Source organism: Daucus carota, chromosome 9 (genome assembly GCF_001625215.2).
Source record: "Daucus carota subsp. sativus chromosome 9, DH1 v3.0, whole genome shotgun sequence".
Classification (NCBI taxonomy): Eukaryota; Viridiplantae; Streptophyta; class Magnoliopsida; order Apiales; family Apiaceae; genus Daucus; species Daucus carota.
The window spans coordinates 40,775,619-40,788,468 of NC_030389.2; the positions used below are offsets into that span (position 1 = coordinate 40,775,619).

General features: G+C 35.7%; 3 protein-coding genes across 3 annotated transcripts; 1 reads left to right on the plus strand and 2 right to left on the minus strand.

The window, feature by feature from the left end:
- Positions 1-1,125: 1,125 nt before the first annotated feature.
- LOC108200619 (pentatricopeptide repeat-containing protein At4g14850) lies at positions 1,126-5,022 on the minus strand. The gene is made up of 2 exons (XM_017368836.2): positions 3,230-5,022; positions 1,126-1,600 (listed from the first exon to the last, which is right to left on the minus strand). The coding sequence occupies exons 1-2, from the start codon at positions 4,813-4,815 to the stop codon at positions 1,135-1,137; spliced, it is 2,052 nt and encodes a 683-aa protein (XP_017224325.1). The 5' UTR covers positions 4,816-5,022; the 3' UTR covers positions 1,126-1,134.
- Positions 5,023-5,168: 146 nt separating this feature from the next.
- On the plus strand, positions 5,169-6,259 carry LOC108201636 (glutathione S-transferase T3-like). The gene is made up of 2 exons (XM_017369923.1): positions 5,169-5,624; positions 5,708-6,259. Exons 1-2 carry the CDS (start codon positions 5,169-5,171, stop codon positions 6,257-6,259), a joined length of 1,008 nt encoding a protein of 335 aa, XP_017225412.1.
- Positions 6,260-6,565: 306 nt separating this feature from the next.
- On the minus strand, positions 6,566-7,621 carry LOC108201637 (uncharacterized). Its single transcript, XM_017369924.1, has one exon. It carries the CDS (start codon positions 7,619-7,621, stop codon positions 6,566-6,568), a length of 1,056 nt encoding a protein of 351 aa, XP_017225413.1.
- Between the last annotated feature and the right edge of the window lie 5,229 nt (positions 7,622-12,850).

A 12,850-nucleotide genomic window follows, 5' to 3' on the forward strand; every position in this document is an offset into this window, starting at 1 on the left:
AAAATTAAATTGAGTAGTTTATTTTAAACTTTCTTTTTTATCAGAATTCTCGTAGGAAGATGGAGGAGATGTCCAGAATTAGTTTATTCTGGACAAAAGGCTCCAAATGTCACAGGATTTAAAGAAGAATAGAGTTCGGAGAAATGACTTAAAAATATTATTTATTAACATCAAATAATCTAGCGTTTTGATATTTAGACGAAAACATTAGATCGTGAGTGTAAAACGCTATATGAAATACTATTTTGGATTTCAAAACGCTAGATCGTGTAGCGTTAAGAAAGAAAAGAGCGATAAACGTGTGACGATCTAGTATTTTGAATTGCAAATTGATAGTTGACGGTCTATCTTTTATAATCCTGATATTTGAGGCATTTTTTAGACAACGGTGGCACCAAGACCAACACCTCTCATTCTGAAAGCTCGAATTAGTTCATCACCGATGAAATCAGTTCATAGAACAAAAGAGAAAAATAAAGAATGATTAAACTATTTCTAACCTGAACCTGAAGTCCTCTGTCGAATTGATCATTCATTCAATGAGCATTCCGAATCACAATTGCCAGTTGGTGTTGGTACATTGATTCCTTCCAAACTCCATTTGTCGAGTTGGTCGTTTATGCAATAAATATTTTTAACGGTAAAAATATAATTTTAGAAAATTTCGAACCTCTACATTCTTGATAATATTATTGATATATGAAATTACAAATTATAGACCTAATACCCAATTTATCCAATTATAAAAAATTTAAAAAATCCATAGTTCAAACTTTTTATAGTGTTAATGTTATATCCAATTATATGCTAGAAAATGAAATTTAAAAATCCAAAGTTTAAACCTTTTTTTATGATGTTAAAGTTACAAGCGACAGAGTTAAAACAATCTGATCTGGCCATTGATTGTTGTAACAATCATCCCCCAACTAGGTAACTATTACTTATAACAATTTTTTCACGGTTATTTATTACGGATGTCACGTCAACCTATCCGCGCTTTAGACACCTATGCTAGAATATTTATCTTTAGGAAAGATTATTATCAACGATCTATTGTCAAACAATAATAGATTGTCAAAAACATCTCCCGACTTAAAAGTACCTATGTAGTGAACACATGTATACTTTCTATCATTACCAATAATCTCTACATGAGCATATATTATCTTTGAAATGATGAAACCTGTTATTATCTCTTACAATAATTTCTCTTCCAACAATGCCAGATATAAACTTAATAGCACTATGACAATCAACGCAAATCCGAAGATTTTTTGTTATTCTAATAGGGACTCCAGGGGGTATCACGATCAGTGCAAAAGCAAGGGCAATCTTCTCGCTGTGGTACGAAACTTCTGATTCCCTCTCTTCCTCCTCTAAATCATATAGAGCAAACTTAGTATCAGGTACATAGCCAGCAGCCTTCATCTTTTCTTTCAAATAAGTAAGCATTGTCTGAATCTCAGTGTTTCTCTCGTGTGAAGTATCTTTCGCTTGGAAAACATGGGTTTTATCCTTAACTGAGATCCAACTGCATCCTGCACCCTTTTTGATTCCCACATCCATCATCTCTTTCCTCACAAGGTTGGCGTCTTCCCACCTGCATGAATTATTTATGTGCAATTAAACAAGAAAACAAATATGCAGCACGTATATGTGCAACCAAACCACTATGTACTACAGCACTAGATATACTGTCATCTAATTCAAAAATTGTATAGAACTTTATCACAAAACATGGGAACTTCACGTTATCACTTAAATGGTGCTCGTAAATTGAAAAATGGTGGTGTTAAAAACAAAATTAGCACAAAATTCTAGAATTGTATCCCAACAGATTTAAGGTATTAATTGTGAAAATTAAAAGGTTGCATGTAACTACTTCCAAAAATATTGTTGCCCATCACAGACTTGTATTAAAGGTTTAGGAAAATATTTTTCTTAAAGTCAAGTAAGAACACAAGAAGAACGGTTTAGGAAAGACCTTATTATTTTGTTTGAACAACTGACTCATAACTAATTATCCAACCAAAACCTGTATTGTTTGACGTGTTTAATGTCATTCTTACACGGGTTCTTGTTTTAACCAGTTTATAGGGAAATGCAGCAGCCTGGATTAAGAGCTTACTTGTCCATGTATTCACATTATAAAAGTATCCATTAATGGTTTGTTATAGAACGTTACAAGAATATTGGGAGAAGTTCCCAGCAATGGTTCCCATAACTAACAATTTTTAATAACCAATAAGTATCTCAATTCTCAAAACAATTTCCTTTTGTTACAAAAGCTAAACCTTATTTGCATAAATCTATAGTCTATCCTTTCAACTCTTGAAAACAACCTTGGCTAATCTTCATCTTTAAAAAAATTCATTATGTTTCGGTCCTAAATTATTAAGGATTTGACACTATAACTTAAGGTTTTATTTTGAATCATGTTGGCACTCTGCTCTGATTTTGAATTTAGATTAAGGTTCCTTTTATCGCCCGGAAAATAACTTGATTTTGGAAAATGATTTCCGGGAAAATAAATTCTCGACAATATATTTATCACGGAAATCATTTTCCGGGAAAATATTTTCTCGGAAATTATTATTCGGGAAAATAATTTCCGTCATTTCACTATCGTGAAAAGATTATAAAAATTGGTGGAAAAGTGATCAATTTGGAAAATGTTTTCCTCTTTTGAGAAGGGGAAGTCATTTATCCGGATATCATGTCATTTGTTCAAAGAAATTTTCCTCCTCCAGAAAACATTTTATTTTTATTGCAGGAAAATGTTTTTAGAATTTCTGATTTTCCTGCATTTGTTTGGTTTCTGGAAAACATATTCTGGAAGGTAAACAAAAGTTGGACCAGGAAAATGTTTTCTGGCAAGAAACGGAGCCTAAGATGTTACAATGCACTTAAAAGTGCTACTGTATATTACCTATTCTTTTGTGAGCCTACACTACTATGTACAACCGATGTTTACTAGGGGCTTTACGTGGCTGTTAACAAGTGTTTGTTCTTAAAATGTGAGCTCAGATTATTTGCTCCTCTTAGACACACTGCTAAATATAGAATTTTAAGTTAGCATGTTAAAATCTATGCAGTCCAATATAATAAATCATGTATTCTTTCAAATTCAATCTACCGAGTCATGGAAATACCATTAAGCATCTACAACCAAAACAGATATACACAACTCTAAAATATAAAAAAGCGCAGAATAGTGAGTAGGAATTACCGGCCAGCAGCTGCAAACATGTTTGAAAGCAGTACATGATTGCCCGAGTCTTTTGGATCAAGTTCAAATAAGTTTTCAGCTGCAATCTTTCCTAATTCTGGCTTACCATATACTCTACAAGCTCCTAGAAGAGCCCCCCAAACTGAAACACCTGGACGAATAGGCATTTTCTTGACGAACTCGTAGGCACGATCTACCATTCCTGCTCTCCCTAACATATCCACAACGCAAGCATAATGCTCTATACCAGGTTCGATCCCATACCTCTCCCGCATCGACTCAAATATCGCCATGCCTTCTTTCATAGCCCCAGATCTGCTACACACTGACAATACACATACAAGTGTCACGTAATTCGGAGCAACCTCATGTTTCATTTCCTCAAACAAAGCTAAAGCAATGTCTGCATGTCCTTGATGAGCATAACCGCCAATTAAGGCATTCCATGTAATTGAATTCCTTTCTGGCATCTCACGAAATGCTTGGTCACAATCCTGTATACTTCCACACTTCCCATACATGTCCACAAGTGAACTCCCAACAAAAACATTCAACTCAACACAAGCCTTCACCGCAAGAGCATGAACCATTCTCCCCAACTCAAGCGCCGCAATACCTGCACACGCGCTAACAACACTCGACAACAAAAAATCCTTCGGCTCAATTCCTTCCCTCCGCGCACTCAAAAACACCTCACACGCCTTCTCCTTCTCCTCATTCTGCTCAAACGCAGCCACCATTGAACACCACGAGACATCATTCCTCATCCTCATCCCACCAAAAACCATCTCCGACGACACAACATCCCTACACTTCCCGTAAAAATCAATCATCCCATTCCCAACCGAAACATCCTCACTAAACCCACTCCTAACCACAAACCCATGCACTTGCCTCCCCAACACCGCATCCCTCATATCCGCACACGCGTTAAAAACCGCACACAACGTAATCGAATTCCCCTCCCCACTAATCCTCCTTAACTCCACAAACTTCCCCACTCCCTCCCTCCCCCTCCCATCCACCACCAAATTCGAAATACACGCATTCCACGTCGCTAAATTCCTCTCCGGCATTTCATCAAACACCTTCCTCGCATCCTCCCTCAACCCAATTTTCGCATACATATCAAAAGCACTACACCCCACAAACACATCTCTCCACAACCCCACCCTAATCACCAACCCATGAACCTGCCTCCCCACTCTAAAATCCCTAATCGCTCCACTCGCCTTAAAAACACACGGAAACGTGAAATCATTAGCCTCAATCCCCTCGCACCGCATTCTCGAAAAATTTACAATGGCATCCACAAAATGTCCGTTCTGAACAAACCCAGAAATCAGTGAAGTCCAGGTGACAACAGAGCGGTGATTGGTGGGGGTGAGTTGGAGAACGAGTTGAGCTGAGTTGGGCAGGTCGAGTTTGGCGTACATGTTGATGAGATGGTTTGAGAGGAATGGAGGGAGAGGGGGAATGAGGGTTTTGATGATCTGGGCATGGGTGGATTTGGCGAGGAGATGTGAGTGAGTTGAAACGGACGATTCGATGAGTGAAGCTAGCGAGTTGGGTGTTAGAAATGGCATTCTTAGGGCTGTGCATGTTTGGGGTTTAAGACTAGGGTTTAAGGATACTTGTTTTGTAATTTGGCGCCCATTTAAACCTCTGTTGAGAGCAACAGCAACAGACACCCTATACTCCCTCCTAAGTTATATTGTAGTGAATTTGATCTCCAGTGGCTCTTAAAAAATTAGGAGCAGCATGTGCCTCTTCAATACAGAAGAGCACATATTGACTCTAGATTAATTTTATATTAATATTTGTTATCTTCTCTCCAAAACCTGCCCATCATTTCCCTCCTCCTCTGATATTTCCCTCTCTTTTGTTATTACTTCACCATCAATCATAATTCTATTTTCTGAAAACTCATCAGTCTAAGATGGATTTTGAGCAGGGTGTATCATCTTTTTCCAATATGTTGAACTCTGATTATCGTATTTACGATGAGTTTACAACACCTGCAAATGTATATTTATCACAAGATTGTGGTGGTGAAAGAAGTGAAGAAGTGATTGTCATTCCCTCTTCAGTTTGTTCTTCACAGACTACAAAAGATAGAAGGCCGCGAACAAAGAATTTCACGAAACAAGAGGATGAGATGTTGATTTCGGCATGGCAAAATATTTCATTTGATCCCATCACTGGAGTTGATCAAACCAATGGAACATATTGGGAAAGAGTACACAACTATTATATGAGGTACAAAAATTTGCAATCAGATCGCACATGGAACTCATTGATGCATCGATGGTCTGTTATTCAACTTGGGGTTAACAAATTTCAAGGATTTTATAATCAAATAGGTTCACCAAGTGGTTGTTCCGAAGATGATAAGGTATTTAAATTCCTATTTAATTTAATGAAAGTTGATTCAATATAATGTTATGATTGATTTTCTTGTTTTTACTATGAAAATAGATCTCCCGCACAAAAGAGATGTACAAGGACCTCTACCACACTAATTTTTCATTAGAGCATTGCTGGAAGATTTTGAGAAATTTACCTAAATGGAATGCAAGTTTTGCAACAAAAAAGCCAAAAAACAGTCAAAAGGATAGTGCAGCTTCTTCACCCTGTACTCCAGAATGTGTGGTGTTGGAGGACTCGGAACTCAAAAGACCAGTTGGAAGAAAAGCTGCAAAAGAGATAGAGAGAAAAAGAAAAAGATCAGAAAATGAACATGATGATGGTGGAGCTGCCATTTTGGAACAAATGAGAGCTGATCATCTTGAGTCAAAAAAACAGAGGAATGAACATCTTAAAGAGATGATACAATTAGCAAAAGAGAGAGCCGAACGTGAAAAAGAAAGAGATGAACGTGAGAAGATAAGAGAAGCTCATGAACAAAATGAAGCTGATGCAAAAATTATGGCAGTGGATACAAGTGATATGGGGGATTTGGAAAAAGAGTATTTCAACTCGAGGAAGAAAGAAATCATTGAGAGAATTCGCTCTCGTACTACAACCTGATGCGTATTAGTACTAAGCACTACTTCGACCTTTTTGTTGTATTTAGATAATAGCAATTACTATTGCCCGTTTTTGTTGTACAATGCAAGATTTTTGGCTAGTATAATCTGAAAAAGGGCAGTTTGGTTTACTAGTATTGCTGGTTGGATGTACTGCTATGTTTTGAATATGATGGCTTCCTTGTTATCTTGTATTAAGCTTGTTTTTATCCTGTATTAAGCTTGTTTATGTAGAGTTGATAGCTGCTTGTTGGGGAAAATAGAAAGATTTCGTTTTCATGTCACAGAATCATTGGTGGTTTTCATGTCAAATGTGCTTTAGTGTTTCGATGTCCCAAAAATGAGCTGGTCCACGTACTATAACAAATCGAGCTTGAAGTACACCAAATGCTCTTTCCACATCCTTTCGAACAGATTCTTGCATCTTAGCAAAATACTTTCTCTTATTTCCTTGAGGAGCTGAAATGGTCTTGACAAAAGTCGGGTAGGGAGGATATATGCCATCAGCAAGGTAGTATCCCATATCATAGTCGTGACCATTCAAAACGTAATGAACTTCAGGGGCTCGACCTTCAGCCCATTCTGAAAATAAATTTGACCGATCTAGTACGTTAATATCATTTAGTGAGCCTGGCAATCCAAAGTAAGCATGCCATATCCATAAATCATGGGAAGCTATGGCTTCAAGTATAATTGTTGGTTCGTGATAACGACCTGAAAATGCTCCATGCCAAGCAGTCGGACAATTCTTCCACCTCCAATGCATACAATCTATACTCCCTAACATACCCGGAAATCCTCTTTGCTCCGCAATGCCACTCAATCTTTTGATATCATTCTTATTTGGCGACCTTAAGTACTGCTTCCCAAATACTTGATTGACTGATATGACAAATCTTTTTAAGCTTTCTATTGCAGTGCTTTCACCGATTCGAATGTAATCATCAAGTGAATCTGCAGGTACTCCATAGGCTATCATTCTCAATGCAGCAGTTATTTTTTGGAGTGACGATAATCCAGGAACTCCAGCTGCATTACATTTTTGTACAAAGTAAGGATCGTGCTTCTCAACGGCTGCTTGTATTTGAAGGAATAATGATCGTCTCATACGGAATCTTCTACGAAAAATGTAATCTGGATATGTTGGATCATCGCCAAAATAATCACGATATATGAGTTGATGACCTTGTGCTCTACTGCGGTTAATGACACGATGGTTGAAAACAGATCCGCCATGACGTACAACGCTGTTGCTGTTCTTCCTGTGATTGAGTTGCGTGTATGTTGCTACAAACATGTTCATTTCTTCATCTTCCTCTTCTTCTTCTTCAGCTAAATACTCGATAATTTCTTGAGGATCCATTAGAATAACAGTGAGACTATATTTTGCAATGTATTTGCATTTGGTGTTATTGAAAATGGAAGCTCTTGAAGTAGAGCCTTTGGAATTGAATGTGAAGTAGCTGTTGAAATTTGAATGCTGCAGAGAAAGCCAAATAGCCTTTGCAAATAAAAAAACTGATTATAAATGAATAGAGAAGATGCTTGAGGAGAGCTGTTGGAGTCCTTGTATTCATTATATGCTAAAATGGGTTAAGAGTGTATATTATAATTATTTTTGTAGGGAGCCAGTGAAGCAACTCTTGGAGTTGCTCTCAGTCCTGCCTGGTGCATGTTTTGTTGTTTCTGCCAGAGTATGATATGAGGTTGGGCTCAAATTTATACAATCTACAAATATTTTTTCAGAATAAAAGAAAAGGAGTTGAGCTATATAATTTATATTGCACGGTTCAATCCGGAAGAAGTGAGATCAATGGAATTATACTACCTCCGTCCCATTTTATGTGAACGGATTTGACTTTCACGGAAATTAAGAAAAAGATAGTAAATGTAGTTGAAAAGTGGGTAAAGTGGTGGGACCTATCAATATTTAATAATAGATTTGAGATAGTGGAGAAAGGTAGTGGGTGTAATAGTGTATATTTAATACTCCCTCCATCCCATTTTAAGTGTCCACTTTGAAAATTTCACACATATTAAGAAATAATTAATATCATGTTTTGATCATTATCTTCCACAACTAATCACCTTAGTTTTCATAACATATTGATTATGCACCTCATTAATTACTATGTATTTGGACCTTTTTTCATTTCAAATTACACTATACATTCATAATCTCTCTAAATACATTTATGAGGGGCTTGTTGGTTGTATTTAATTCTATATTGGAAATAGTATAAAGTTTACATAGATTAAAGAGTATGACACATATTTTGGGAAATTTTTTTTTTGGCAAAATGGACACTTAAAATGGGATGGAGGGAGTAATAAGAGAGTATAAAATATTGAGTTAGTGGGTGTAATAGTGAAAAGTAGTGTTCAAAAATAGTAAGTATTCTAGGTTCATTCTTTTTGGGACGTCCCAAAAAGGAAATGAGGTCACATAAAATGGGACGGAGGGAGTATTGGATTATATTTTCTTCAAAAATTGGTAATAAGATTATTTTTATGAAATGTTTTGTATAAGTTAGATTCGGAAAAAGTACAAGTTAGATGCTCGGCTGATCACCGTGTTAGTATAACTCACCGTAAGCGAACGATTTTCACAGAATAGTTTTAAATGATTTTATACTCTTGTAATTGCCATATTTTTATAAAAATATAATTGTTGTTCTCTTGTAAGCAAGTTACATTTAGAATCTGATATATTTCAGTTTCCTTCTTTTTATTTCATTTGTTCTTTTATATATATTTGTTGAGCACCTCTTGCTCACTCTTGCTATTCCTTTTAATCTTTTCAGCTAAAGATTAAGATGATTCATTTGTCGAGCTGCGCGTAAGTGTAAAGCTAAGCGAGATTGTCAGGGAGATGTCTATAAGAATAATTCTGGTTAGAATTGTGTTATTTCAGTTTGATTGTATAATAAATATATTTATTGGTTATCAGTTACTCTTCTTGTTCATAAAGGAATTTGGTAATTAACAAAGATGAGGTTCATGGCCGGAATTAAGATCTATGACGGTGGTTTGGCTGCTGGAGTGCGGTGGTTGTGTGTTTGGGGGTGGCTGAGATCAAAGGGATAGATGGTTGCTCTCATGCTCTCCACTCTCGATATATCCACTTGATGTGCCTACGTACCCTATATACAGGGATCAAGCCGTACGTAGTTCTATTGAACCAAGACTCCTAGTTTGATCAGGACTAGGTCTCTTGGGGATAGGATCAGCTCTAAGGCGGTGACTTATCTCTTAGATGTCTAACGTCTTCAGAGTCCAACTCTAGTCAGCATTAGCCTTGAGGCTACCTGACTCCTAGTTCAAGTACATCACGGATACGGCATTATCCCTAACTATGAGAGATAACACTAACCGCTACTTTTCGTATCATGGAGGAGTCGTCCGGTAGAGTCGTGACTCGTGACCACCCTTGAGGTGTAAGGACGCGCCCTTACCCTTAGTGAGGATACCCACCAAGAGGTAAGGCAACCAAGGAGCTAGGATACACGATCGTATCAATCCCCCGATGAGGGCAACTTAACAGAATGTAGGATCCAGATATATGACCGCTCTTCATACCACCCCGGAGGGCCTTCAAGAATAATGATATGACCGCTCTTCATACCACCCCGGAGGGCCTTCAAGAATAGTGATCACCTCAAGCCCCCACACGAGGGTTAACTTAGCAGATAACAGGATTGAGGATTGTAGGCCACACCATATGAGCCTGGGTACTTACCGAATGAGCCCGACGACTGCCAAATGAGCCTGATAACTATCAGATGAGCCTGGTAACTAGTCTTCACATCCCTCGAAAAGGTTGTCTTTGCGACATCACTCATCTCCCTCACAAATCATTACATAACAAATCTTGGTAGATAAACTTCCCAGGGCGCGCCCTGAGGTCTTTGGACAAACCACCTCCCGATACGGGAGCCGGGCCCTCCGGGGTATCCCGAAATAGGCGCGCCCTTCCTTTCAGCATGGTGGCCAAAATCGGCCATAACACTTCTTATCGAGGTTTAGCTGATAATGTAGTTTAAGTTGTAATAAGATTTGAAGTTTTGGTTTTTGATTTTAGTGCTGTAACCTATTAACGATCCTGTTTTTAGGGGCTGAAAGTGATTTTGATTTAAACTTCTTTTAAAATGTCCAGATATTTTAAATATACGTTTTACCTTTTTCCATAAATACAAGTTTTTAAAAAAAATTATGATATCGGCAACAAATCCAGACCCCCGGATCTGTTCAGTGGGCCTTTTTGGCCAGAAGGCCTATTGGCTAGATTTCTATTTCAAACTCAAGACTTACAAGTTGGAAGTAGCTTATTCATACTATCTGTGTGAAGAGCTTTTAATTTAACTCATGAGTCAGGATTTTAAAAATTAAAAATCTTAACTTTTTGCGACTTGTTTTTATTTTTGAAATTTTATTTTACAAAAATGTATAGGATCACTTTAAAGATAATTTATAATATTTTAATATTATACTAGTAATTTGTATACTTGATACGTTGTAAATATCAAAAAAATATTTTTAACTTATAAATAATTTCTCATTTATAAATAATAAACGCTTCCCTTTTAAGTAACCAAACCAACCGAATGTTTGGACCTCATTCGTCGAATCACCACATTTGGTCGTGTTTGTCTTCATCAAAGTCATGCATACCGTAAAAGAGGAAAAACTCAAGTTTCTACCGTTAAAACTTAACTGAATTTTTGAATGAATTTGTATATTTTATTATTTTTAATCATGTATATAAACTATTTTTTCTCGATATATATTCGTAATATTAGTATTAATAATGTATCATTAATTTACTATCATATAGTAATATGAATCTTACTCATTTTTATAAACTTATATTCACAAAGATTTACTTATGAGCAATTAATTTTTTCAGAGTTTTTCTTAAAAAGAGAATTAATTCAATAAAGAAAAGTCATAGGCATCTAAAAAACAATCGATTCGAACTAACATAAAACGGATCATCTATATAGATTTCATGCATTATCAATTTATTAAAGTTAATATATGTACATGTATCGGCTTCATAAGAATCAGTTCAAGTTATCTATCATAATTATAATATCATACAAATTTTTATCACTATATCAAATTCTTAAAAATGCAGCAGATTTAACGTCTTGAACATTAAATCACATCAAAACACACAAAAAACGCACCAAACTCTCATGAAAAGAGGGTAAACAAAACTCAAATAGATTGGAAACAAAAAATCTAGAAAAGTTTATATCAAACAAACAATATAATCTAGAAAAACGAAAATCCTTTTTCTGGGGAGGAGCAATATTAGAAAAATAAGAATAAACTAAAAAATTAATTGATTTGGGGCTTTACACCCATTAAAATCGATGAAAGTCTCGCCGACGACTTTGAAAAATAGAAGAGATTGAGAGATTTTTTTTAAAGGCTCAACATTCAGGAACCAAATCAAAATAATTCAGTTCGGTCCATATTTTAAATTCGGTGCGGTTCATTTTAATTTTTTTTTTGATAATTTGATTTTTGATTTATTTGATTTAGTCCATGTATCATACCATACCATACGTACTCAGTATTCCCGCTTAGAGTAAGGTCTGAGGAGGGTAAAATGTACGCAGCCCTGCCTCTACCTTTAAAGTAGAGAGGCTGTTTCGTGAAGATCCCCAACTTAGTGCACAATAATTAAAAGGGTGTGTGATACAATATTACTACAATACCTTAGCTCATGACCTTCTTCACATGAGACTTATCGAAACATTACCCATCAGCTGTGGCAAAGTCCGATGGAAGAAACAATTGAAGAAATCAGGAACCATCAATTTCCCGAATCGCTAAATTTAGTCCATGTGAACTGGCTAAAAGTTAAGTTCAAATTTAGGGACGCTAAATTTTTTTAATAAACAATACGTTCCTAATTACTTTGTTCATTTTAATTTTTTTAAAGTCAAATTAGTCAGTATATGACTAAGAAACAGAATATATTTATTTATTATTTCAAAATTTTGAAAATTAAAATTTAAAGACGAATCTATTTTTTCATTGTGTAATTTCATTTATTTTTTCAATTACATCATATGTCTAAAATGAAATATGATAAATTAGACAATTCAAAAAATTAAGACTGATCACCACGGTAGTATACGGAGTCTTTTGACTAAACTTAAAAAAGGTAGCGCACAAAAAGTGTAAGTCTCTGTAATAAAAACTAATATTCTCAGTTTCTTATTGTAAGTGCTCTAACTTTTACCACAAACTGATAAAAAAAGTAGAAGACGGCTCCTATCGAAAAAAGCCGGAAGTCATTTTGCCCAAATAGACACTATATATACTGAATAGTGTTAGAGATCCCAGTTTTTCCAAAATCATTTTCTCAAATAAAATGATAGAGAGTTGACTGATTTAATTGGGTATTTGTATACATGTCTCATTATTAACCGATCAAACATTGCAAACTAAGGCCAACTCCAACCATGAATCCAAATCATATTCCAACCATGTGATCCAAATATATATCCATATTCACTTATTCTTATAATATTCATATACTTTGATTTTAAATATTTAAAAAATGATTAAATGATTT

Bases quoted from the DNA above. Each gene is read 5' to 3' on its own strand.
- LOC108201637 (XM_017369924.1), bottom strand. From the start codon at position 7,621: ATGGATCCTCAAGAAATTATCGAGTATTTAGCTGAAGAAGAAGAAGAG.
- LOC108201636 (XM_017369923.1), top strand. From the start codon at position 5,169: ATGGATTTTGAGCAGGGTGTATCATCTTTTTCCAATATGTTGAACTCT. The intron at 5,625-5,707 runs GTATTTAAATTC...CTATGAAAATAG, and splicing joins GTTGTTCCGAAGATGATAAG to ATCTCCCGCACAAAAGAGAT.
- LOC108200619 (XM_017368836.2), bottom strand. From the start codon at position 4,815: ATGCCATTTCTAACACCCAACTCGCTAGCTTCACTCATCGAATCGTCC. The intron at 1,601-3,229 runs GTAATTCCTACT...TAATTCATGCAG, and splicing joins ATGTTTGCAGCTGCTGGCCG to GTGGGAAGACGCCAACCTTG.